The 26,589-nt window shown below is 37.4% G+C and overlaps 1 protein-coding gene across 1 annotated transcript in view; it reads right to left on the minus strand.

Annotated features, from left to right (window-relative positions):
• KLHL32 (kelch like family member 32) overlaps window positions 1-26,589 on the minus strand; it is a 93,048-nt gene that overhangs the window by 49,636 nt on the left and 16,823 nt on the right. The window contains exons 4-5 of the mRNA XM_057364108.1: window positions 21,600-21,707; window positions 11,838-11,936 (exon numbers count right to left, since the gene is read on the minus strand). Of these exons, the coding sequence (XP_057220091.1) occupies window positions 11,838-11,936; window positions 21,600-21,707 (207 nt within the window). The remainder of the gene's footprint in view (window positions 1-11,837; window positions 11,937-21,599; window positions 21,708-26,589) is intronic.

The following is a 26,589-nucleotide window of genomic DNA, read 5'->3' on the forward strand; positions in this document are numbered from 1 at the left end:
TTTTTTGGCAACAGTCTGTAAGGTAAAGAAGGACATATTTGTGCAATTGACCTCTGGGGTTATAGTGGTTTCTCATTCTTCTCAAAAGAAAGAGACTTGTTGCAACTGCAGGAAGATATGAGAGTACTCAGCAGTTTAAAGAACCTGACTCTAAGTGTGTGAATGATTAAAAGGCAACGTTTCCATTTTATTTGACAGCTATCTCTATGCTTCTGCAATATTTGAACTCAGCTCAAAAACTGCTAAGAATTTTTTTTTTTTTTTTGCTTAGAGCACTAAGTCAAGGCAAATTCTCATTTTACAGAGGAAAAAAAAGGAGAAGCAGAAGAATATGTTGAAAGATTTCCCATGATGCACAGTACACAAATAAGAGAACTTCAAATGACTGGAACCCACTCCAGTGCTCTAGTAGTTAGATAATTCCTGTCGTCAACAACTTAAACAGAATTTAAAGTTATGTACACAGTTCAAAATACCAGCAAAATGTCCGCAATGTGTATTGTATAGGCATTATACCCCAGTAAGATACAACTTTCTACAACTCTCTTTCCCCACATTCATGCAGTAAAAAGAACATCTCCTTCCCCACAACTAGGAGTTGTGTTATTAGTAGGTTTACTATGTAATAATCAGATGTGATTTCAGGCGGTAAACAGCATAAAAGGGATAGTGGTAGACCATAAATGAGCAGAAAAGTAAAAGAATGAAAAAAATCTGGAAGAACCACTAGAAAAAAAAAAAAGTCAGTACAGGTGAGGATCAAGGGGAGCCTGCTTCTACTTCACAGAATCACAGCATTAACTAGGCTGGAAAAGACCTTTGAGATCATTGAATCCAGCCTATGAACTAACACCACTWTGTCAACTAAGTGCCACATCCAGTCTTTTTTAAAACACTTCCAGGGACAGTGAYTCCACCACCTCCCCAGGCAGCCTATTCCAATAGCAAATAACTCTTTTTGTGAAGCATTTTTCCTAATGTCCTGCCTGAACTTCCCCTGGCATATCTTAAGGACTCTGTCCTCTTTTCCTGTCTCCAGTAGCCTGCGAGCAGAGATGGATGCCCTCCTGGCTACAACCTCCTTTCAAGGGAGCTGTAGAGACTGATAAGGTCTTCCCTGAGCCTCCTTTTTTTTTCCAGGCTAAGCATATTTTAAGCATTATTGACTTGGGGTTCACAATACATTCTTTCAATCAGAAATCATTTTAAGTCTGACTTCCAAAACTTGGAAACCTGGAAAGCRTGAAGGCCAAATGTAAAAAATGGGCCTTGACTCAACATCCAGTTTGACATTTCCTACCTCTGACTTTCAGTAGAGCCAAACAAGTTTTGAGTCCTCCCAAAACTAATACATGTGAGTGTTCACAATACTGAAGGTGCCAAGCAGCAGGAATGCATGAGCYTTCATAGATCATGACGACTTTTGTTCATTTGTTTCTAGCAGTTCTTGCCAAGAATAAAAAATAATTTAATACCTCACTCCTAAATCGTAAACAGCTTACCGTCAGAATCCCTTGCTTTAGCACAAAGCCTTATTTTCCACAGAAATAGAAGAGAAAAAAGTTTAATCCATGCACCATATATTTAAAATTAATAACTAAATGATAAAATTCTCACTGACTTTAAGATTTCACCTTAAAGACAGCACTTTTCAAAGCTGAACAGATCATTGTGGCTCAGTTTTTAAGCGCTCACAACTACAGACACTTGCCAGGATCTTAAAATCATGAGGGGTTTGAAGGGCCCTCTCCAACATTCCCCTTTAAACACAACACTCTGTGGAGAAGGACTTGGGAGTGCTGATGGACAGCAAGCTGTCCATGAGCCAGCACTGTGTCCTTGTTGGCCAACAGTATTTTGGTGCATCAGGAATAGTTTTGCCAGCAGGTCGAGGGAGGTRATCCTGCYCCACTACATTGGAAGGGCACTTGAAGATGGGACACAGCTCAGTTACTTCAAAAAGAATGTACTTCTGCAGTTCATCTATCAAGGAGAGTCACTGCTTTTAAAAATTAACTGGAGCTTACTAAAAGAGATTTTAGCCAATGATTATTCCATCCWATATTACAAAAGTTAGCCCTTTTCAAATACAAATGTCAGTAATAAAGGTTGCTAAAACATTCAAATTTCAAAGACTTGAACTACACTTATAAGCAAAATCCTATCAACAGCTTACAAAAGATTACATATACCTAATAYTACTTTCCTCCACTTCAAAATATTCACCACACACACACTGATCACTTTTGCTACTTGTCTTGCTCCTTTTCAAGAAGTTCTTTAACCCATTCAAGTTTTGGTCCAGGGCCGAACAGTGCTATATGGGTCCAAAACTTCATATAGGAATACATGCAAGTTAAGACTCACAACAGTATTTAGGGCAGTCAAATAATTTCAAATTACAGTTTGGTTACAGCAAACTTTCAATTACAGTCTCAGGGGTCCTGGACATCACCATTGCATACATATACTTTCTAYATACTTCAGTTCCCCATGAAGATGGTAATGCAGCAAGTATGAGTAAAAATACTGRGAGGCAGGCAAAATCAAAATAAAAACACATAAAAACTGATTTGAGGCATGGAGTATTACTGGAGGCCTGACCCCTAGTGTTTTTCACGTCCACAACACGCCATCTATAGTCAATTGGAATTCCAATTTCAGTGACTGCTGGCAACTGAACATACCTGAGGTTACTATAATATTTTCCCTGCGATACTACGGGGTGCTGAGATGCTATGGAAATTCAAGGGCCTTTACATATAGAATTAGAATAGATACCCCCTGCAATAAACAAGGAGTAAACACTGAAATGGAATTTAGAAAAAAAACTCCATTCTATAGCTTTGAATACTTTAACAACAAAGGTCAAAGTGTTTACATTACAAATTTGGCCAATATATCAGTACCCCTCTATTCAGAGGACATAACAGSTCCCATAAAAATTACCATGCTACCAGTTCAGTTTCTACTGACCTGTAAATAAAAGTCATGGTTTAAGATCTAACACTGCCTACACAGCCAGACACATTGTGACAGAAATCACAAATTCTGTTAAAACTCTGTTTAAACAGATGGGAAACTCAGCAACAACTTCCTCCAGATTAATAAACAGATGTTTTGAATACATTACACAAGAAAACGGGTGAATGAAGCTACAGACGTTTCTCATGTTTTTCRTGTCTGAAATAACACACTTGCAGGACATTATCAATGGTTAATAAAGTTGTTGATACCACTAATCTTTAGGCTTGGATCTCTAATTTTTAGAATTAGTGAGATGAATGAGGACAATTAATAACTTTCAAAGCTCTGATTACATATTGGCTGAAGATTCAGAAAGTCATTACAGCATGTACACATTTATATTCATTCTGGGTTCAAGGCCTATTCAATACCCTGGACAGAAAGAGTGTCTTTGTTCTAAATAGAGTCAGTCTACATCACTATTCTGAAGCCAAATACTGGTTCCCTGGCAAATTCTACTCATGCAGTTGTGCAAACAAAATACCATAAATGATGGAATGTGCTAAAATGCTGTTTCATTTACTGCTGTTTAGAGATCCACTGGAAAACATCCACAGCCTGACACTAAACTTGTTTCTTTCTTTGTGGTCCCCTACAAACATAAATGGTTCAGCAAAAAATGTTTCTCTGTTAAGTGCTGAAACAGTATTCAACAGTAGTTAAAACGAGATGATAATCTGGAGTACTTCCATTTCTGAAACTACCAATAACCTGGGCTTTGGTAATTTAACTCACAAATATTTCTTCCTAACTAGCACAATTAGTTGAGTATGTTGCAAGCAGATGGAACAGTAGTGATTAAGCTACCAGAAAAACATGAAATATGATGGGCAAGGTATCAACCGCCAAACATATAGGCTATATTTCTTTTACCTTTACTGAGAGATGGTCTACAAAAAGAGTAAAATGCAAATACTGCATGACTCGAGAAAGTTGGATTCTCATTACTTCAGTCCAATCTTCACCACTAAATAATAAGRTTTTGAAAGTCTCTTCTACTAAGCTGACTGAAAAAAAATAAAATAAAATTTACAAGATCTTTTTAATATCTTTTAAAGATAGAGCAGAGTGAGATACTCCCTATTTTCCTTAGTTTAATAATTCAGGTGCTAAGCTGCCTCTGAAATTGCATCAAATAACACATTTTTTTCACTCACTTTCTTAAGAAAGAKGCTACTACTGCATTTACAACTTGAAAGTGACCCCTGTGAAAATAATAACAGTGTACCTAAAAATACAAAGTAGACAAGAGGTTAAATATATTTACTTMATAATGAAGAATGAAAAAAAAMCAGTCCTATYTTGGGTAAGCTGGTATAGAGGAAAGAAAAGATGAACAATTAACTCTCTACCACAGTGATACTTCTGAGATAAAATCAGATTGTAACTCACTTCAAGCCCAATGTTGTCTCAGGTTCATAGGTTACAAATGATTTATAGWCACCATTTCGTACTTAGCATTCTGGCTTTTCTCATATTGTAAATACTTTATAATGAAAGCATTTTCTTGTTTCAGAAATACCTTTGCTAAAATGGCTTAACACGACTCAAAGTGCTTTGGATCAAAGCAAATTTAAGTACAATTTCCCTCTGCTTCTTTACAGGAGGTAAAAAAAAAAGCCCTCTCTGTGTCTGGTGCCTACATTCCTGTTCTTTCACATCAGAGCTGTAAGTCTCCTCTTTCAGGTCACGTCTTCCACATAAAAGTGCTAAACTAATGCCGCTTAATGACAAATTAATGTCCATGAATAAAAAATACACCTCTAATAGCATAGAGTAATTTGCCATTACAATATCATCATTGGACATGCCCCTGGTTTAATACGATGTATTTAATTCATAACTTAATGAGTGATATATAAAAAGAGAGAGATGAACCCTGCAATTACATTTATGTGAGTCTGTCACCTTATTTGTAAAACCTTAGAGTCATTTACATTCAAATTAGAACAAATGAGTGATTTCACAAAGTGCAGTGATAAATGACCATTGCTGCACAAGACAGAACTGTATTTCCTGTGAAAACATTAACAGTTTCCTATTATTTGTTAAAAATTACAATGCATATTGCCCAGTGTTGTGTGAATAATGACTTTTTTACTGATTAGGTCAGAAGACTAATACGGAGTAAAAATAAATAATTTTTCTTTTCATTTTTTCTGATTTTAGCCTGAATTTCTCTGCTTAAACTGTTACGGACTCACACTGCCACCTGCTGCTCARGCCCAGGGAGAAAGGGCCCCGACTGCCTCATTTCAAGTCTGGTTCARCCATTCTGCCTGCTGGGTGTCATTTCTTGCAATAAAAAAATTTTCCTTCCAGACTTCTAAGTGGACATGTCTCTGAGAACACCAGCAGATAAGGATAGCTGCACTATCCAGTCTCATTTTGGGGGCTCATGCATCCAAGCAGCCTCAACTCATAAAGAGATTTTAAAGCAAAATACACTGGGACCTGGGAGGGACAGGGAGAACATAAAACATGAGTATTGATCAGATGGCAATAAAAACGAAATAGAATTTTGTACACTAAGCATTCTGGCATTCATCAGCCCTGTTTACAGCTTTATAAAAATACTGGAAAGATTCCAGAAGCAGAAATCTTTCAGGGACTGATGGACAGAAAGGTCATCTAAAGAGGCCATAATGGCTGAAATGACAACATGAGAAAGGCAGGGAGGGAAACCATGAAGCAATACAGTTTCTCTGTTCCTATTTAAAACACCAAATAAATATAATAAAATTAAAATACCAAAGCTGCTTGCCCTTGCTGACAGAATCTGCCAAGAGACGGCAGATACAGCACTAACTGCCTCTTCCCAACTCGTGACCTCTCCTGTAACTTTGCTGTAGAGGACTGGCACTGTGTATCCATACAGCCACCTAGACAGCTTGGGAGCTTTGATCTTGCCAGCAGTAGTTAACCGAGATGTTGCAGYATCACTTTTTTACACATCCATCATCAGTTTCAATTCACACTGCAGATAAACAGCATCAAGTAAGAATGGGATTCAAAGKGACTAGGTATTGTCACTTCACTATATTTTCACTTTTCTCACTGACATCAACTGAAAAATGGAGAAAAACACCGTCATTTTATTCTGAGTCSCATTTTAAGTTCGAATCCTCACTAGTGCATTCACGTTTCATATATATAGATCATTATCTCTGTAATGTATCAGTACATTAAAGAGATAGYAGAGAAAAATTCCCAAAGTTATTTTTGAATTTTGCACAAGAACTTTTCTAATGACTGTCAATARCTCAATGACAACAGCTGACAAACCCTGCTCCTTCAAAAAATAGCAGGCTAGTGCAGCAACAACTGGTTGCACAATACTTTAAACCAGAAAAATGTAAGATGACATTATTTTTGTCTACTTTGTATTCTTAGCATGGGAAGGTCACTTCATCACAGGATAAAGTTTGAGACTTAAGTTTGCTAGCAGTGACTAATTCTGGGGGATTGAGGGGAGTGTGCAGGGTGTGCATGCATGTACTTAGATTAAAAACTCAGTATTAGTTAAAAAAAGCAAACCTTGGTTGCTAGATGACCTTTAGTTTTTCTTTCCAGCAGTTTAATTTGCTCCATATGAAAAACCCAGGAGCTAAAATCCCAACTGATCTGGGGCTTCTAGCAATACAAAGGTGATGCTCTCAATCTCTGGTGTACGAATTAATTCATCTCTGAAGGAGTGTATCTTAGTGAAAGTTGGGATTGTCATTGGCACTACTCCAAATGGAGTACAGGACAGTACAGAGGCACTTCCAAGAAAATTCCGGTTGACTGATGTTGTACAGTGCTGTGCTTAGGCTTATTTTTAATAATTCACCTGATTTTTTTTTTACCTTAAAGAGAGCTTAAATTAGCTCTCTTTAAAGATGATATGACTGACATCAGTAGCAAGCAAGCAGATATACCTGTAGCAGARCTTCATTTAATGTAATGAAGTTTCTAAAAAGTAATCTGGTACATTTTCCATTTAGCAGGGAACCCAATGCACTTAAAACTAATAGAAAAATTGGCATCAAACTTTCAAGTTCACTTAACACAAAAACATTTATGATCCTACGAACAATTTTTACAAGTCAGAGTAACTTCAGTGGCAATCAGGATCATCACTGCTCATATCCACCATACCTGCTCCTATGTGCTGCGAGAATAAGAAATCATTTCCAGCATTAAGTACAAAAACAGTCACTTCAAGTAAGTCTGTACAGAAACTATGCCACTGTCCAACCAATAAACATAACATAAATTATATCCCAGACTCTGTCCAGTGTGTAAACTTAATTTGTTCTTCACAAAGAGTACCTGATCTGGCAGCAGAAAATTAAAGGGATAAATGCTATCTAACAGTCCTACCACATCCTATCTCTCAGGAATGAGGGCATTGCTTTGGACCATTCTGCATCTTTTAACCACTCACAACTATCACCCTTGTTCCTTGAATGTAATTCAAGACATCTAGAACTCCACTGAAAAAAAAAAATACTGTACTTTAGAATAAACAGAAAAAAATCACTTAGCTTTAAGATTTCAATTATGGACAGTCCAATATCCCAGATCCCTGAATACCAGTGGAAGTCAAGCTCTGGTTTAAAAACCAATTACCACCCACACAATACTGAGCTGATGTTGATCAGCAGAAGGAAATTGCATTAAAAACTTACATTCTCAATAGCATTCCCTCCTTATTAAGACTCTTTGATTGTTGAAATAATTTGCACTTTGTGGCTCTCTGGTACTGAATACACAAACAGTTGAGGAAAAAGACAAAACTTCTTAGATCTGCAGCCAGTTACGTAACTCAGYCTTACTTATGAAACAAACAATTTTATGTTCTGAATAAATGTTTTAACACATTTATTCTCTTGCATGAGAATAAAGTTGTCAAGAATCCTTCAGAAAAACAGTCACAAGCTTTAAAGTGCAAAATAGTTCATCATAAACTCTCTAATACCATGCTCTCGACAGTTCCATTTAAAAATCAAATTCTCAGATGCCCATCACATTTAACACCTTTAAGGAGCTTTCTCCTGCTTTCTCCAATGTCACATGACAGATATGGTCCCCTTCAAAAGGGAAAGAAGTCATTCAGATAATCCATTCCTGTTATATTTCAAAGTTTGCCTGTTGGCTGCAGCTCTGCATTAGCCTCCTTTGAAAAACCTCAGCCAAAACTGACAACCGATCTGGGCTGGAGGAGGAACTTAGGAAAGAAGAATCGAAGAGTACTGGATGTGCACGCTGCAAGCAAAAGCTGCGTGAGTGATCACAAACCTTAGTGCCACTGAAGGTACACAGAGTTCAAGTCTTTAGCTCACCCACATCTCTGTAGCAGTTAAGAAAAATCACATTGCCTTACCGTTTGTTCAGCCTGAGACAGATGTGTGCGCTTACAAGCCTTGTTTCAATGTTTAATGTACCTGAGAATTATGCAGATGACATGAGAGATWCATSMATATKSATGWATCTCAAATAAAATACATCAGCATGCTTCAAAAGAGACCCCCTCTACAAATGAAGCTAGAAACAAAACCCCCAAACAGCAGAGGTTGTGGAATAATCATAATTCAAGATATGACAATGCTGATATGTGGGGAGAAGTCTGCACAATACAAAGCTGGAATTAAGACCTAAAGTAAGGAATACTTGGGTATTTCTCTTGCTTGCAAACAGAGAAAATATGATTTACCACTGTTTTAAAATAAAAATTAGTAAGTTATCAATCTAAAAGGAGAATGAGTTTTCAGATGAAAATATTGAATCAACATCAGATGGTACAGAACATTTGCTAATRAGAAGTTTATAGATGATAAAATGCATTTAATGAACTAGCAGTGTTGTCAGAAACCTCCACTGCATTACCTGAGGGTGGSGAGAAAATGTTCCTCTCCCTTTTCTTGCCTCTCCTTCGATTGAGAACTCTTAAAAAAATTGCCATAACTGCAATTTAAACAATTTGTTACACAAATCTTTAAATTGTTGATGAATCTCAAAAAGTCCTCTAAGCTGTTTAGTCTATAAGAAAGAGGATCTGTCATAGTCAAAATAGCATTTTGTTTATTCTGAGACACCAAGAGAAGATTCCTTAAAGACCAACCAGTGAATATAGAAGTCAGCATTGGCTGGATATTATTCTGTCCCCAGTGCATTACAAATAAGTTTTGACAATCTGACACTTAAGCAATCATCTTAGATGAATCAGATAAGTACAGAATTTTTTGCAACCTCACAGATTACCAGTGTGCCTTGAAACAGATACATGAATGGGCAATGCCAATTGCATTTGTAGGGATAAAAAAAAAACCACTCGTTATTGAAATGCATGGAATTATTACAGGTCCCAGATGAAAGTAACAAGATGAAACTGTTCAAGACAGTTCCAATAAACTGACAAGCTGGAATATCTAGAGAAGAGCGGGAACAAGTGCTAACAATAAGAGCAACACTCGTATAAGAAAAGCTTGGTCTAATCAAAACTGTTAAAGATAATCCTAAGAAGCTAAAACTCTGTGTCATCATTACACAGCAATAAATCACAGCTAGATCCCACACACTGTATTTCCTGAATTTAGGCTAAACTAAGCTAAGCTTTGGCAACTCAAAACAGCATGAAAGTAATTTAGTAGCACTGTAAATTAAGAACGCTGGCACACTCTTCAACACAAAGAAAAGAAAAGGCAGGCACTATTCCATTTCCAGCATCTGTGTCACAGCACGTGGGGTGACAAGACACACAGTTACCAACTGTAGCAAGGGTAAGTGCCTTCAAAGAAGCCTTCTTTAACTACTTGGATTTTATTTGCAGATAATACTAAAATAAGGCAAGAGGTATTTTTTAAGGTCACACAAAAATCTGTAGAACATAAAAAGATATTTGATTTAATTAGCTTGGGCCCTGAAAGATATCACGGTCTTAATGTGCAGTACCTTGTTGACCTCTGTTAAAAAGACTTACAATAACAACTCAAGGCTGATTATTTGCAAGGATGCAACTGTACAAAACAAACAAGACAAGTAAACTCTTACTGTGATCTATTCAGACTGCAAAATTGTCTAAATATATGCCTTGCTGAGGTGAATTTGGTAAAAAAAGGTACAGTAAAAAGAGTAAAATACAGCTTGAATCCCAACATGATATAAGCTACAGCCATCCCATAGATGTGCATGCAGATTCCAAACCTTTACAATGAGACCCTGACTTAAAAATAGTTTACAAAATTAGCACTGCTCTCTGTCTCCTCTAACACATGTTCTCCTCTTTTTCTCCCTAACCTTCATCCACTGCYTTATTCCTCACCTCCACTACTGTAAATCTGGGCACTGGGTCCCACTTCCTCTTAATTTTTACAACAGTGTAGCTCCAGTTGTCCTCCCTTGGCACACTACTCAGAGCACAACAGTGTTTTTTCCCATCCTTCACACATCCTACAGCARCTGCAGACCACAGACTTGTGGTTTCTGACTCATAAAAGACATGGTTATCATCTAAGTTGTGGAAAGAGAAAGCAAGAGCCACATAAGGAGCAGAGACATACTCACACTGACTGGTTTGCTTGGGGAGCATCAAATACATTGTATGAGTAATGGTGATAGATTTATATCTTCTTTCTCATTACAGTAACTCCTTCCCATGCCTGCCTGACACTTAGTAGGTCAAATGCTTTTGTGGCTTATTTGCATCTCACATTTCTTATTTCTCCAACCAGCCATCTTTCCGTTACAACCCATGTCTGTTTCCTCAGCAAAATTAAATCCCCTCCTTGCATTCCTGAAAATAAAAATTCTACCAATTGCAGCACTCTAACAGCTCCTTTAACTTTCTAATSAATTTATAATGCACAAATTAATACTAACTTATTATCTGAACATAACATTTTGAAGGCTTTTCTAAGGCTAACACTCAAAGAACAGATCCTTTCTCTGTAAGACACAGAGCCTTCAAGTACATCCTGAATTTCTTAACACGAGATCCTGCATGGCCATGGTACTCAGTAGCTCAGCGTGCTGCCAAGCACACTCCAACTATTCAAAGGCAGTTATGCTGTTGGAAGGCAAATGCATGCTAAGAGCACGGTGCTGATGTGTGTCTCCATGCCCAAGTGTTGCCCAGATGCAGTTAACACATCCGASTGCAGAATCGGTACTGAAAAGTTACTGAGAGGAGGAAACCGTTCTGTACAACTGCTATTGCTATTTTATTTTTAGAAGGCTTTTCACAGATACCCATCAAAGACATGTTCTTGCTATTATCATAAGCCACTTGCTATAAAAGCCAAGCACAAAAAATAAGTTTACTGCAACTCAAATTTTTTGTTTCACAAAGACATCGGCATTTTGGGCATCAGGCCCATGGAGAATAAGGTGTAATTATATGAAGCCCTATTCCTTCAGTGAAAGGTAGTAGKGCCCTCTAATACACATCAATATTCTGTTGTGAACACGGAATTACACATCTGAATTCTTCACAAAACTCATGATCCCAATAGGGAAATGTCTTCAAATTTGCTACACTGAGGTAGAAGAAAGCAAATTCTCTGATTAAAGAGGGAATCAAACTCCCATGTGCTGATATTAATCGCGGAACATCCTTGTTTTCAGGAATGAAATGGACAAAATGGRTGGAGGGATAAAGCATCTACCATAAACTGAAACCAAACTTACACTCAAAATTCGGATCTCCTGAAATCCAGTTTTTGCCATTTAGAATATACCAGGTATTGCACCAATAGTCTCCTACCGAAATTAGGCTTGAAACAGAAGTGTACCAAATGGAAACAGCTGATCAGGCCAAAAAGTCTCACCTCAATGAGATAGTGAGAACATAAACTGAGAAGCTCCAGCAGCTGCAAATGACTCCCAGCTGCTAGGACGTCTTGTATCACCCCTGGTTCCAAAAGGATCTGTAAAGAAGAAAATGGAAGGTTTGTCATCTGGTAGTTGTACTCGGCGTACTTGCAGAAAACACCAAAGGCCTTTGTTATATCAGACATTTGAGTCAACATAAAGAACAGAAACAATACAACTAAGCATAGAGAGAAGTCTTTGCAGAAGAGGGACAGAGTTTTCAAGTTCATCTGAATTTCCAAAGGATATTTAAACTTTTTTTTATTTTATTCCTGTGAGAATCCCTAAGTCACACTACCCCCTCATCCTYTGAAACTAAATGTGTGCTTTTTAAGGAGACTTTTCAAAATAACGGAACCTCCTTTTGTTATTTGTATACTTAGAACCTTCCATATATACTGATGAATAAGACCAACAGAACTGACTCAGAAGTCTCCACTATTAATATTATTCATGCATGTAAAACGTGTACAGTCTAGGAACACCCTGTCTATTCTGCATGGTGCCACTTTATAATTTTCCTAACCATTGTCTTCATTTTACAGAGCAGGGTTGTGAAGGCACAATGAACATGTTGCTGGGGAAGTTCCAGAAAAGGCTTAGAAACCAAGACTGATTATTTGGTTACTTGCTCACATGAAAYCTCTACTCATTTAAATTAAAATCATGTACAGGAAGCAGTAAGGATAATTGGGCCACAGCTCCTAGACTATTGTCTTGGGGTCAGCTTGTTAGAGCATCCCTTTTGGGACAAAAAATGTCTCTGGGAATATGGACACTGGTCAACTTCTTATTAGAATCAGACTACARACTATCCAGACTAAAATTTTTTAGGTATAAGGAGTGTACCATTAAAAAAAAATCAGAAATGCCTGAGAAAAATTAATTTCTCAAAGACGCTCAGTTTATTCAATTTTATCCTTCTACTTCCCRCGGCAGCTTTGGTTTCACACCACACGAGGTCAGTCTCTCACTGCTCCRCAGGRAAGTAAAGAYTGCTTTCAGAGCCTTTTTCTTCTAYCCACACAATTCAGTTTGATSTCACAGCATCRTTTCTATACCTCAAGTGCAGTGGAATAAGGATGACAGAAAACAAAAGGAAAGATACTCAACTGCATCTTTTGCAGTTTAACTATGTTTGAGGGAAATGAAAAAACATGTGTGCATTTCTTTAAGCAAAACTACAAAATATCTCCAATATAATGGATATATTAGGAGGAGAGAAGAGGATTGATACTTTTTTATATCAATAACTCATTTACATTGAATTCTGGCAGTGTATGACATCCTTAATGCTTGTGAAAATCATTACATTTATTAATACTAGGTTTTAAGTGAACATTTTATGTCATTTACATACCATATTAAATATGAAGGCTCACATAGCCAGAAAGACATGTAAGGATCTCAAGGTAAATGAGAATCAGGCCCAGCATAATCCAGGTTTTTGGCTGGTACTACTGAGGTTGCTATGCTATGATGAGAGGTAGTTCAGTGGAAAGTTAGAATGGATTTCAGTTACAAAAATATCTCCAATGGACATGGATATTAAAAACAAGCAAACAACAACAAAAAAAAAGCACATCACTGTCACGTGAGAACTCAAGGTCAGAGTGACTAAACAAGCTGGTATAGACCTTGCAGTGGTTTTTTTTCAGACATGATTGACACTGAGGAAGTTGCCACCCTATGGCACATTACTTACTAAGTGACAGCCAGAGAAACAGAAACCTAAGCAGATTACTRCCTTGTAGGCATAGACAACCTATATATAACTGTGATAATATTAATGTTTTAATGTTATTTTAAGCTATAGCAATCCATTTACAGATAATAATGGTAGCATTATGAGATGAGAAGTAGGAAAAGAGGCAAAGAGGGTGGCTGGCTACTGTCTAGAGATGATTTGCACGAAGTCAGCAACAAAAGTTCATTTCAAGGTGGCAGATATATTTCTTAAATGTCTTCCATTTCTTACAGCCTTCCTATACCATGCAAGCTATATATTACTGAGAAAACAGATTCAACTTTGTGTTTCCCAAGATAACTGMGGAAAGTCTAGTTTATTTCTTCACAAAACTTTGCCTTAAATGGAACTATCCAAATTTTTATTCAATACTCATTTGGATATAGGCAAAAATACTAATTCATCTATGCCAAATGTTCACCATGCTGGGGAAATCCACAAGGAAAAGAAAATAAGTAAAGAAGGAAAAAAAATATTGCCAGCTTTCCTTCTACTGAAATGGGTAATTCATGATTATTCCACACTTCTCAGTTTTTATACACTAATGCAATTAYTTTTTTATTAATTACCAGCATAGCTGAATATTAACATTAAATGCACATAAATACCACCATAKTCACACCACAAGTACACACAGTGACTGCTTCTACTCTGCTTGTCTAACTCTTAAAATAACCACTCTGAGGTCTACAGAGCGATGCTTATTGCAAATTAAGGAGAGTGAAACTAAAGTCCACTTTTGATTCCCAACTTCAAAATTCATCATAAAATTTTAGTGAGAAAAGCAGAAAGAAGCCTAATCACTTTCTGTAATCCAACCTCAACCCAAGGGTTATGAGGCACAATTACTGGGGCAGAAACTTAGGAGTAATTTGGAACCACCAAATTCAGACAAAAACTGCAATCTTCACCAGTAAAGAATGTGCTTTTCTATGACRCAGGCTATATCAAGACTGGTTCCTGTACTGTTTTTACATCCTGCACTGTTCTTTGATGTAGTTCAGGTATTACACCTGGCTGCATCTTACAGTCACCCCTCTTTTCTAAGGGTTAATTTTCATTATACTCTCAACTTCTCTCTGGCATATGATGGTACCCAAGAAAATCACCTTAAGTGCCTTTTCCACRTGTAAAACAGGCARATGTTGCTGATACATGAGAAACTTYCTTTCCTAAACAYCAAGCCTGCCATACTGCTCATTTTCAAACTGATCTCCTATGACAAACCACTTTTCTCTAACAATGACTGTTTTCAAACAGGAAACTTGTTCWTCAAAGCAGCTGTTCTGCTCTCCATCATGCCACAAACCCTTCAGAGAGGATGCACCAAATATAGTCCAGTCCCTATGTGGTCAGATCCATAGGCCAAGGGACTGAAGCAATGCAAAAATTGGCTGTTTATAACAGAATGTGRAGTGCACAAGATCCAGAAAGGCAGATTACACAATTTCTTGTATCCACTGTTCTTAGACATACAATTTAAATCTGTATGGAAACTTATCCACTTATGCTTTGTTGATTTATGGCAGAAAACTTCTCTACACATGCAAGAACTGGAAAATGGTAAATTAAACCTGAGCTTGTAAAGCACAATTCCARAGCAGAAAAGGCAATTTTATAACCATCCCCATGGTTACAGATACAGGTGGGCCTTAACACCCCACCCTGTATTTTTATCCTCTGGCCAGCAGTTCAAWACTAGAATTTATTCCCTCTTACCCCAAGATTTCTCTTTTCCTTTCTCAACTCAGCCTGCATCCCCTATAACATCTTAGGACACAGGAAAGCATGGGAAAGACTTAACTGGTATAATTTATCTTCATATGAACCTGCAGTGCCATACCARAAAWTTCTAGAAAGTAAACTGYATGGRATTTAACATAGAAAAAAGGGGRAAAAAATTAAGATTCCTGCCACTGCGATGAAAAAGAAAATTCCTCCTTGATTCCACTTGCAGTGATCAGCATTTCAAACAAGACAGGCATCAAATAAATGTATCACTTGTTTTTTCCTGATGGAAATCATTCTATGTGCTTGAGAGCAATCAAACACCTTAACTTTTCTTTTAAAGTAATTTAGACTGCATTTCACACTCAATGATAGCACTTCTGTCTGTCTCCCCTTTCAKTCATGATTCAGTTGAATACCGAGCTCCTTGCACATTGACAAGCGCTGCTTCAAAAAACAGAGCAGAGAAAGAATGTTCTAGTTCCCTGCAGGCAACTGCCCAAAGCCCTGGCAGGTCATGTTTGGCAGCACTCACAAAATCCAGATGTCCCATTAGCCAATGCCAGAAAGAATCACAACCACCATTTCTCTGATGCACGAGACAGTATTTTTTCCAGAAAACTAGAAGAAAATCTGTGTTATTTCAATTTGGAAGGCACCCATAAAGATCATCTAATTCTATCTCTGAGCTCCTTGCAGGACTATACAAAACTAAACACATTCCTTGAACTCTGACAAGCTTGGTGCCATGACCACTTCCTCGGGGAGCCTGTTCCAGTGATCTGCCACCTTTTCATTATGCCCAGCCTGAAYTTTCCCTGACATAGCTTCACACCACAGTGAAGAACCATTACTACAATTAAAGAGGATTTGGATAAGCAAGACTCCAAGCAAATTATTGCAAATTCACTATTCTTTGGGAAGATTGCTTTAATCACTTGCAGCACTAGAGAAACTGCTTTGTCCCTAGCTTAACTCCTGTCCAGAGCAAATCAAGTGAAATATTTAACTTTCTCTACAATAAACTCCATAAAGTGAGTTATTTAAAGCTCTGTATTAGTCTAAGCCTTTTAAGCAAATCTGTAGCTGAACTGTGAACCTAGAAGCTAGTAGCTGTAACTTAGCACTGATTCTGTCAAACAGAAACAAGATTATCCTCCTGAGAGAAGCGAAAAAGGAAATGCCCAAATCTAAGCACAAAATTCTTTTTTTTTTTTCTTTGAAATTGCATTGAAAACTGTTCAGTATTTACAGTAAGACACAGACCTGCTGTATTCAGTTATCCATGACTTTGGCATATTGCTCCCAGCAGAAAAGAGCGAGGATAGCTGAAGTCACTTTTGCCAGGAACAGCAGGCAGTTTAATTGATTCATTTTAATCAAAAGGTAGCCAGTGGAACCACTGTGCACAGGATGCAGTAGGCCACTGACCCAAGAAAATCGACCATCACAACACAGCTTTGCAATACACCTCCATCCACAAGAGAGAGAGGATTAACACAGGAAGAGGCACTGAGGTGTTGACAGCTGCCTTACCCCGGTCTTAACTAAAAATATAAGATGAAATACTGGCTGAACACCAGAAAAACTGTCAACATCAAATGAGGAGGGGAGTTGACGTGAGATAAAAGTCAAGATTCTATAAAAGAATCAAAGCAATTTTAAGGAGAAATAGTTGTACTTAAAATTAATAATTATTTCTATTATTTCTTTACTATCTAAGATATTTTACTCTTTCATGGTTTTTGTTAAAGAAATGACTATGCTGAAAGAACAATTTCACAAAGGAGCTGCAAGATAATACTTTAACTAATCAGAGGTTTGTGTGCATGAATTTGAAAAATCACCACAGSGTACTCTACTATATCCTGAAACCTGTTTGGTAAAGGGATAAGAGCTGTTAACAGGGTGACAGATTTCAAACTAACTGAATACAAAGTAAAGGCGGTAGTTAAGTAGGACTCACACTAATAATGCATTAAAGTAATATTGGGAGCAACATATCTGAAAATAAAATAAAGTTCTGGATTTATAACTAGGATAATGGACTGATATTACYTTCAGTGAAAGACTGCTGCTACAAACCTGTTAACCTGCTGTTAACAAAACCTGTTAAATATGCTAACAACAAAGCTTAAAGCCTATTTTTGAACCACTATAAATACAACTTCATATGTGGCTTTTATTAAAAGGACACATTTCAACATTCCACAGGTAGGAAGTAAGGCTGTGCTAATCTTGGGCTAAGAAGGTACCACAGGAGAAATTACCCCAAAATTCACTTTGGGAGAAAGAGCTGAACATAAAAAGCCCCWTTATAAGGGCCTCCTCCCTAATGCTTTAMTTTCAGCTTCACTAATTCAGGATAMTACTATAACTTTAAGAAGACTTAATTTCAGTGAATACAGAAACAAAATATTAGAGTTTAGGGAAAAAAAAAAAACCCAAACCCCAGACCAGCCAGTTAGGAAAACAGGACTTAGTCAGAAGAACTCAGTATTAAGCACTAAAAAAGCCTGTGGCTTGCCATCCTTGCAAAGTTATTTTCTCCCAAAATAATTTCCTGTCTGTGATACAAGAAGGACAGGGATTACTTGCTTTTGTAACATGTTTTGAGGTCCTCAAATAAAATTCAATCTGAATRCAAAATATTCGTTACCATAGATTAAAGACATACAATAGAACACAACCACAAAGAAGAAAGATCCAAATCTGAAGCATTTCAGTGCGCATGGGCCTCTATGCATTTGTATTTTTGTTGAATTAGGAACACAATCATCCACTGCAAATTAAAGCCAGTGTTGCTCTGACTTGTCAGTCAGCTACACTGGCCTATTTAGTGGCTATCCCATTCCTCCAAATAAGATTATGTCTCAGCTTGCTAACAAAAGAGTTAAAATTAAAAAGAGGCAATCAGAAGGAGTGGACAACAATGCCCATGAGTCTCTGACACAGCAGTTAAAGCTCTGACTTTGACAGCAGGAATGGTGAGCTCCAAACTCTTTGCCAAGAAACACTTCTCTATATGAGTTTTCTAAAACACATAGTTCATAAATTGATTATACTTCATCTCCCTTCCAGGGCACATGTGACACTTGCAAAATGCCCTTGTGAGAAGAAAGGGTGAGTAATCTACTCACTGAGACTCGGGCCTGGCCTGACTGCTGCCAGCCATGAAGTAAAAGAGAGAATGACCTTAAAGCCCTTTTGTGAAGAAAAGATACAGCAATTACAACACCAGAAGAATCAACACAATAGGAAAACAGTTGTATCTCTGAATTCTGAATATGGGGATTACACAGTAAAATGGCTATGCACAAGATATCTATATGGACAAGAAATGCCTATAGACAAGAAACATATCTAAGAGATTTTTTTGCCAAAGATTTTATTATTAAAGGGTTACTGAGAACAGGCATGCAAAGAAAAAAAAAAAATCATAGTCTACTGCCATTCCTTTTGTCAGTTTTTATTTGTTTCTATATCAAAATTTCTTTCTTTCTTTCTAATAATTAAGGACCACAGTAATAAGTCCTAGTAATTAAGGACCATAGCAGATTCAGTTGGAATTATATTATTTACAGTTGACTCTTAAAACATTATTTTCTTCTGAACAATCACTTTTCCCTCAAAAGCAAAATATTTTTAACAGTAATTACAATAAGGTACTAGTTGTCTAAGTAGACAGGAAGATGAAGACTCTATTTTAAGTCCATAGGAAGATTTCAAATTAACAAAAAGAGGCAAGGATGACAGCATTTAATTTTAGATTTCAAGTCAGCCTAAAAATTAAATTTCTTCCTTTTAATAACTTTCAAAAACCGCAGGCATCAAATACTGCCATCATGCAATATTAAATGTTTCCACCAGATGTCTCCAGTATATTATTTTACACAGAAAGTTGCCCTCAATTTGAAGTGCAATGTGTCAAATATAAGTATAGTATATTACAGAAATAAAGAGAAAAAAGCTGCAATTAATTACTCATTCGTTTAGACATGGATATTTTAGGGAGTTCCATAGTATTATCTAAAGAAATACCARTTTTTTGAACTAACATTTTGGCCAAATATGATTTTTAAAAAAAAAGAGAGAACATTCATGGTTTTCACTTTTAAGAGGAACTTCCGATCATATCTTGATATAACCTTGTGTTGCTCTGAAAATGCGGGTATTTGGCACAAGTGGCTTTTGGATCATGAAGAAATATTTTGTTTGTTTTCTAAAACAGGAAGAGCTTGCAAAACCGAGCTAAAGACAATTCTGTTTTCAGATCTCTCTGATGCAAGCTTTCAGTAATCCAGTTATTTATTAATAGCCTTTGTGGATTACTCCCACTTACCACCTTGAAATGCTCACCTAGATTCTGTCAGTCTGAGTCAGTACACATGCAATGTTCAATACATACAAATGCAGTGCCAGAARAGAATTCCAAAGATGAAAGGGAAATGAGACACTGCTAATTCTYAGACCCACATTTCACTGAGTTGTGCTTCAAAGGCATCTTTACAAGAGAACTCCTACAGAATCCTTCTCATTTGTCTTTGCTTCAAAGAAGCACCTGGTGTATCCGATAGACAGGACAGAGCAAACTTTGCCTTATAATCACTTGTATGTATGAGCAACTGTACATACATGCACATCTGTATTTAATTTAGGAAATACACTCATTTATTCAAAGTAGGTTATGCCTGAAAATTAAAGACTCAAAGGTCTCTAAAAGGCCAAGGACAGAAGATATGTATTTCCCAGGGACCTGAGAATGCAATCCTGGAAGCAACATGGGGTCACTTGCTGGGTATCCATCCTTTCAAAGGTTCTCAATGTATTTTACACAGGTTTGTTAGACTTTGAATTTTGCAGAAAGATGGGGAAGACCTCTAAGCACAGCAGACAGGATGGGTCAGACAGAAATCAATTACAACCTATCTTCTCAAAAGATACTTTCATTTAACAAGAGTCTTCTTTTTTGACCTAGTTTTAAATGACTAAGATGATAACACAGGTACCTAGTATTTTCATTTTTATCAAAGACATTCAACTTTTATTGAAACCTTTCAACTGAAAGGAAGAAAAGCATACCAATAACAAGTCATGTAGTGAAATCTTCAGCTAATTCACTAATATAGTATGGTRTCTCTGTTTATYATTTATWTCAAAGAAATCTTTGGATAAATCATGTTTTCCAAAGCAGCACAAACTCCAATCTTTTCAAAGAAATTCAAGTGCTAGTCTCCAAGGCCAATGCTAAATCATAACTGCTTTCTGGGCTCATAAGAAAAATAGCTCCTTTAAAACAGGATTTTTTTTTTCTTATTTCTATTTCGTTTCCTTTAAAAAGAAAAACAAACAAAAAAAAAAAAACAAAAACAAAAACAAAAGAGCCACATAAGGCCATATACTCAATCTACAGTATGGAAGCAGATGCCTTAAATTTTTATAACCCAACAACTTTTCAGAAAAACATAATGTGGATATAAGCCTCCCTTTTCAAAAATAACTAATAAACGTCACTAATACGTCAATGGACTCATTTGCTGTAGTGATATTCCAGAAATAGTTTGGTTATCTAGAATTTTAGAGTCCAAAGCAAAAATAGCTGGGTGTTCTGAGCTCACTATCCATGAACTCTGAACTGAGACAAAGTCACACAGCAACGCTCTCCAAGCATGCAGTGCAGAGATATGGCAGGTTATCAAGACTTTTTTTCTTTTTTTTTTTTTTTAGTTTGGTTTATCTTTTTTTCTTTTTGGCAAGGGACAGAGGGAAAAAAAACCACCACTCTGCATTTTCTTAAGTATCATAATGTGATACATAACTTGTGGTCATAAAGAGGGCCACAATGAAGATGTATAGTACGTATAAGCATTTACAAAAATGCCTCAACTGCATCTGTCCAGAGAGTAAGAGACTACTTTTCCCCTCAATTATATAATTTTTCAAACACAGCCATTTTTAAATATTTATTATTAGGAAAAAACTTTTCTTTACATTTAATTTAGCATGCAAGTCCTACATGGTTCCCTACCTGGCAAYAATGCACATAAAGCAGTGGTTTCATTAAACAATCCTTCTACAGAAAAATCCACCATAGTATCAGAAAATTAAGATCTGTTAAATTAAAATACCTTGTACTGAGYAGYGTACAAGAAAAATATGTTCCAGTAMRTCTAAAAAGGYCATACTYAGTTTTTATTGSAGTTGCTTTTGATTGYGTWACTAAATTTGAAGARMTGTACAATACCTGTCCAGTATAYGCAAAATCCAGTGCTTGTTTTAAACCAAGGCTTGTGACACCATGTAAATTCACCTCATCAGCTTCGCTCTCAACCATGCAGAGACTGAACATTGCCTATGGAGAAAAACAGAAAGGCCATTAACCAAKTTTTGATAAGAATCCTAAATAGCAGCATCCTTGAGAGTTAGAATGAGAGCTATACCAAGTTTTCCATACTAACAGCACAACAATCAAAATAAGCCCTTTTATCATTAAAGAAATACAAAAACTTATTCTAGATAAACAAGATAAAKCCCTTTGGTCCATGTAAATGTACTTCTTAACTAAGTGATTCAGGTGAAAACAGTGAGAACAGTCACACAATAAGGTATCATTCAATAAGAAACATAACTGAACTCTGGAGAAAGAATAATCTACACAAAAATAATACTTATGTATAGTATCATTATATATAAGAAGCATCATAAGCCATATACAATTACTTGAGAAGAAGGGGCAGTTAAAACACCATCTTTTAWAAGCAATCCTTTTCAAATTAGCATCTCAGACTGGAATGCGAGAAATGTAATAGTCAACTTATTATTAAAGAGGAATGATGGAGATGCAGTCACCTAAACTTGCAATCTCCCCCTACTTGTTATTGCCCCAGCTTCTCAGATCATAAAGTCTAAACGGATTCCTTTTGAGAATCTTTTTCTTCTCATCTCCACTAAACTTTTTTGGCCAACACTCTTTCCTTGCAGCCTGCACTATCCCTACTTACCACTCCTTTCCTCCTTATCGGCCCCACTCTCCATTCTTTGGCATGCTCCCACACCTTTTTAACATAATATACCATTCAGAGTTTTCAAACAGTAAACTGTGAACAAATAAACTGATCAGTTCTGCCATCTGTCACTACTAAAGAAAGCCTAAGCTTATGTCCAGTAGCTTTTGTGCTAAACTTAACWCCTTTACTGGGGCTACCAAACTTCACCTTATAGAACCCCAGTAACAAAACACTTCTCACAGACATAACCCCTGCTACCTTCTCCCTTTGCTCTGGCTGATACCTGCAGAAGCTGGGACAGTCAACAAGCACACTGGATTTCATATGTGCAATCTGCCCACCAAGCAGTGCTGAATTTAGAGGAAAAAAATAGGCCCTACACCCTCTAACTCTTTAGCACATATGAATGACTACATGACCTTTATCCAGACTATTCCATGATTTACCTAGACCCAGGTGGCTTCAAGAACTGAATGCCTCCTGCAAATAAGTAATTTCTTCAGAAAATATTAGTACCTTTCATCATTAAAACACCATAATTTGGCATAAATGTGTTTCCTGGAAGCCATCCAGTATAAGCAAGAATGGCATCTATCACACAGTCACTCCTTCTATTTTTGCAATCTCTATTGAATTAAAGTGATATCAGGGCTACTTCCAAACTGGCAAYAGAAAAGATGCGACAAATAGTTTAAAAGGTTTATCAACCAAATATAGTAAGAYAGTCATGAAATACACCTAGGGAGAAAAAAATTTAACAAGTTCAGCCACTTTTCTTATCCATTTACAATGTCATCAGAGTAGGATATTTTGCTGTCATGTAGCAGCTAATGTGAGGCTTCAGAGCTTGCCAGGAGCTGCAAGGTACCCATCAACCACCTACTCCTTGGAACAGAAGACCTAACGGTACCTTCAGAAGAGTATTTTAAYRCAGATATTCCAACATGGTCTTTACAMAGATTGTATTACTACACCTTACTTGATAAACTGAGCAGGATCAGGCCACTAACTCAGTCACTGTCCATAATCATCCAAAGTGTTTAAGAAACACAGCCTCCAGCAGAGCATGCTGGAGAATGCCCCCAAGCATTCTCCCAGGCAATGCCCAGACTATAGTCCAGGACACAACTCAAGCCATGGCTGCTCCAAACACAGAGCATGGATAATGCCAGACAGCTCACAGAGGTTTAGCARTATTGTCATAAGCCATGTTATACCAGTCTTTTTAGGGCCAGAAAACAAGCCCTCATTCACCTTATTTATAACTACAGATACAGTCTAAAGATGTAGCGGGCTACAAGAACAGTAAGTAAGACACAGGACTACGGCTTTGTGGAGGATCATAGAATSATTTGGGCTGGAAGGTACTGGCAAGATCATCTAGTTCCAACCCCCCCTGCAATGGACAGAGACACCTTCCACTAAACCAGCTTGCTGAAAGCCCCACCCAACCTGGTCTTGRAAACTTAGAAGAACSGGTTATCCACAAATTCTCTGGGGATCCTCACAATACAGGATTTCTTCTAATATCTAATCCAAACTGACTCTTTCACTTAAACTGAAAGTCTAACTCCTTGTCCTATCACTACATGCTCTTATCACAAGTCCCTCTCAAGCTTTCTTGAAGGCTCTCTCAAAGGCTCTCTCTACCTAATGAAAGGACACACACCTTGAAGCCTACTCTTTTTCACGCTGAACACACCCTATTCTCTCAGCCTGAAGGTCCTCCTTCTAATCAAATTTGGTGGCCCTCTTCTGGACTCACTCCARCAGGTCAAAGTCCTTCCCATACTGATGTACCTGGATGTACCACTCCAGGTGGGATTTTATGAGAACAGAATAGAGTGGCAAAATCACCTCCCTTGACCTCCTGGCCATGCTTTGGATGCAGCCTAAGACACATTTGCCTCTCTGGGCTGTGAGTGCACACTGCTGGGTCATGTCCAGCCTCTCATTCAGCAGCACCCCCAAGTCCCTCTTGCCAGGGCTGCTCTCTATCTGTTCATCCCCCAGCCTGAATGGATACAGGAGGCTGCCCTGACCCAGGCACAGCACCTTGCACTTRGTCTAGTTAAGCCACACGAGATTCCCATGGGCCCATTTCTCGATCCAGCTTGTCTGGATTGCATCCCATCCTTCWGATGTGTTAATTGCAATACCCCACTTGGTGTCATCTGCAAATTTGTCAAGGGCGCACTTGATCACTTTGTCATTGACAAAGATATTTAATAACACTCAGTGTGTGTTGGTCCCAATACAGACTCTTGAGGGATACCACTTATCACTGATGCCCATCAGGACTCTAAGCTGTGGACAACTACCCTCCAGAAGCAACTGTCCAAACATTTTCTTATCCATCTACCAGTCCCCTTGTTGAGTCCATCTCTCTCTAATTTAGAGAGAAAGGTGTTGTGGGAGACTGTGTCAAAGGCCTTACAGATGATGTCTGTAGCTCTTCTCTTGTGCACTGAGGTAGTCACTTCATCACAGATGTTACATCATCTGCTGTTCAGAGTTCATTTTCTCAAATATTATCCTAAACTATTCTGTGAAGGCTTTTGAATTTGAATAGGAACTATATTTATTTTTCAGGAAGCAAGGCCAAAGAATTTCATCAAAAGATAAGGCCTGCAATGGTCCTCAGACAGTTCACATTCAGCTGAACTGGATTCGCCTCCAGGAAARTAGTCTCCCACTTAAATGAACTTAGTACTGCTCACTGATCCACACTGCCTTCACCAGCAGGCAAATTTCCTTCTCAGCCTGATAGTTTTTGAGGTTTAATCCAGCATGAAAATRAAATCTGTTCTACCACAGGCAGAAATTGAACTAAAACTCAGCCTCTAATTTGCACTCTTGTACCTGAACACCGTAGTTTTAACTGTAAAAAAAAAATACGGACCATTAAATCCTGATCTGAGACTTCCCCAACACCTGGAGAATGAATTACAGTTGAGCTGTTAAACTCCAGTTTCAGATGCATCTCTGAAAACACTTTAAGGTTTTGGGAGCTTACATTGATTCATGAGTCATGCTTTTAATACAAGGCTAGTAGCCTACTTTATTTTTCCCTCKGGTGCTTTAACAACAAGGCAATAAGATAAATATCTCAGGTGGATGCAGAACTGACAGTCAGACAAAAATAAATGAAATACAAAATATTTGGACAAATGCACAATTCAAAGTCAAACCTAGCAGAAAAGTTACCAAATTCGGCTAAGCATGAAACGTTAATCATGTTATTGACTTCATTCAACAACGTTATTATACTTTATTTTAAACCATTTCAGCTTGAAATAAAATCTATTTGATAATGCCTCAATTTCTGCTTCAAGACCTTCAGAGTGGGAAGTACAAGTTGCCAATGTAAACCAAAGATCCCCTTTATAATAAAACCCACTGATGAGAGAACTTACCYTTCTTTCCAGTTTGTTTAAATAACCAGATCTTGTTCTGCCACCCAATCATATAATTASCCAACACTGTGGCAAATAAATTGATCATTTAAATTCTGACATTTCAGTGAAGATTTTAAGCAAGTAAACCAAATTCCCCAATACAAAGTAAGTATAATCCATTAGCCATTTTGGGGCAACTGCTCCAAAATTCAGGTCTCAACATGCTGTCAMAAATGGATGTATTCCATTTAGGAATTCCACTGAGGTCATCCTTGTTTCAGACGCTACAAATTTGGATGGCCTTATTTTTGTGGGGCAGGCAAACACTTCATTAGCTACTCTTTTTGGAGGAAGGGAGGAATCAAACCTCCATTCTTCTTCTAATCTGGTCTGAAACAGAAACAAAGCCACAGAACTATACCCAAAAGAAAAAGAGAACAAAACACACAGTCCTTAGATACAAATATCCAAGCCATAAAAAAATTCCCAGAGTCTTGAAAACTTGACTTCAAAGTAATGTAGCAACCTGGTGGGCATTTAACACAGAGCACATCTGTAGTTTCACAGCTTGGCCCTCAGCAAGGGGCCAAGACACCTTTATAAAATGTTTTCTTCTACAAAAATAGAATACAAAAGACAACAAGAGCTCAAAACTGAATGGCATACAACCAGAGGGCATATAGACTTAGATGTGATCAGATCAGATGAAACCAGGCAGAATAGTCCAAGTAAAGGATGCTTAGCACAGTCATTGTGTCTAACTTCCCATGCTCAGCATGGCAACATGCTGTTGCTTAGCTTTCAAAAGCAAAATGCAAGACAGCTGTAA

Source organism: Malurus melanocephalus, unplaced genomic scaffold, assembly GCF_030028575.1.
Source record: "Malurus melanocephalus ecotype Western Australia unplaced genomic scaffold, MMel_1.1 scaffold_35, whole genome shotgun sequence".
NCBI classification, from domain to species: Eukaryota; Metazoa; Chordata; class Aves; order Passeriformes; family Maluridae; genus Malurus; species Malurus melanocephalus.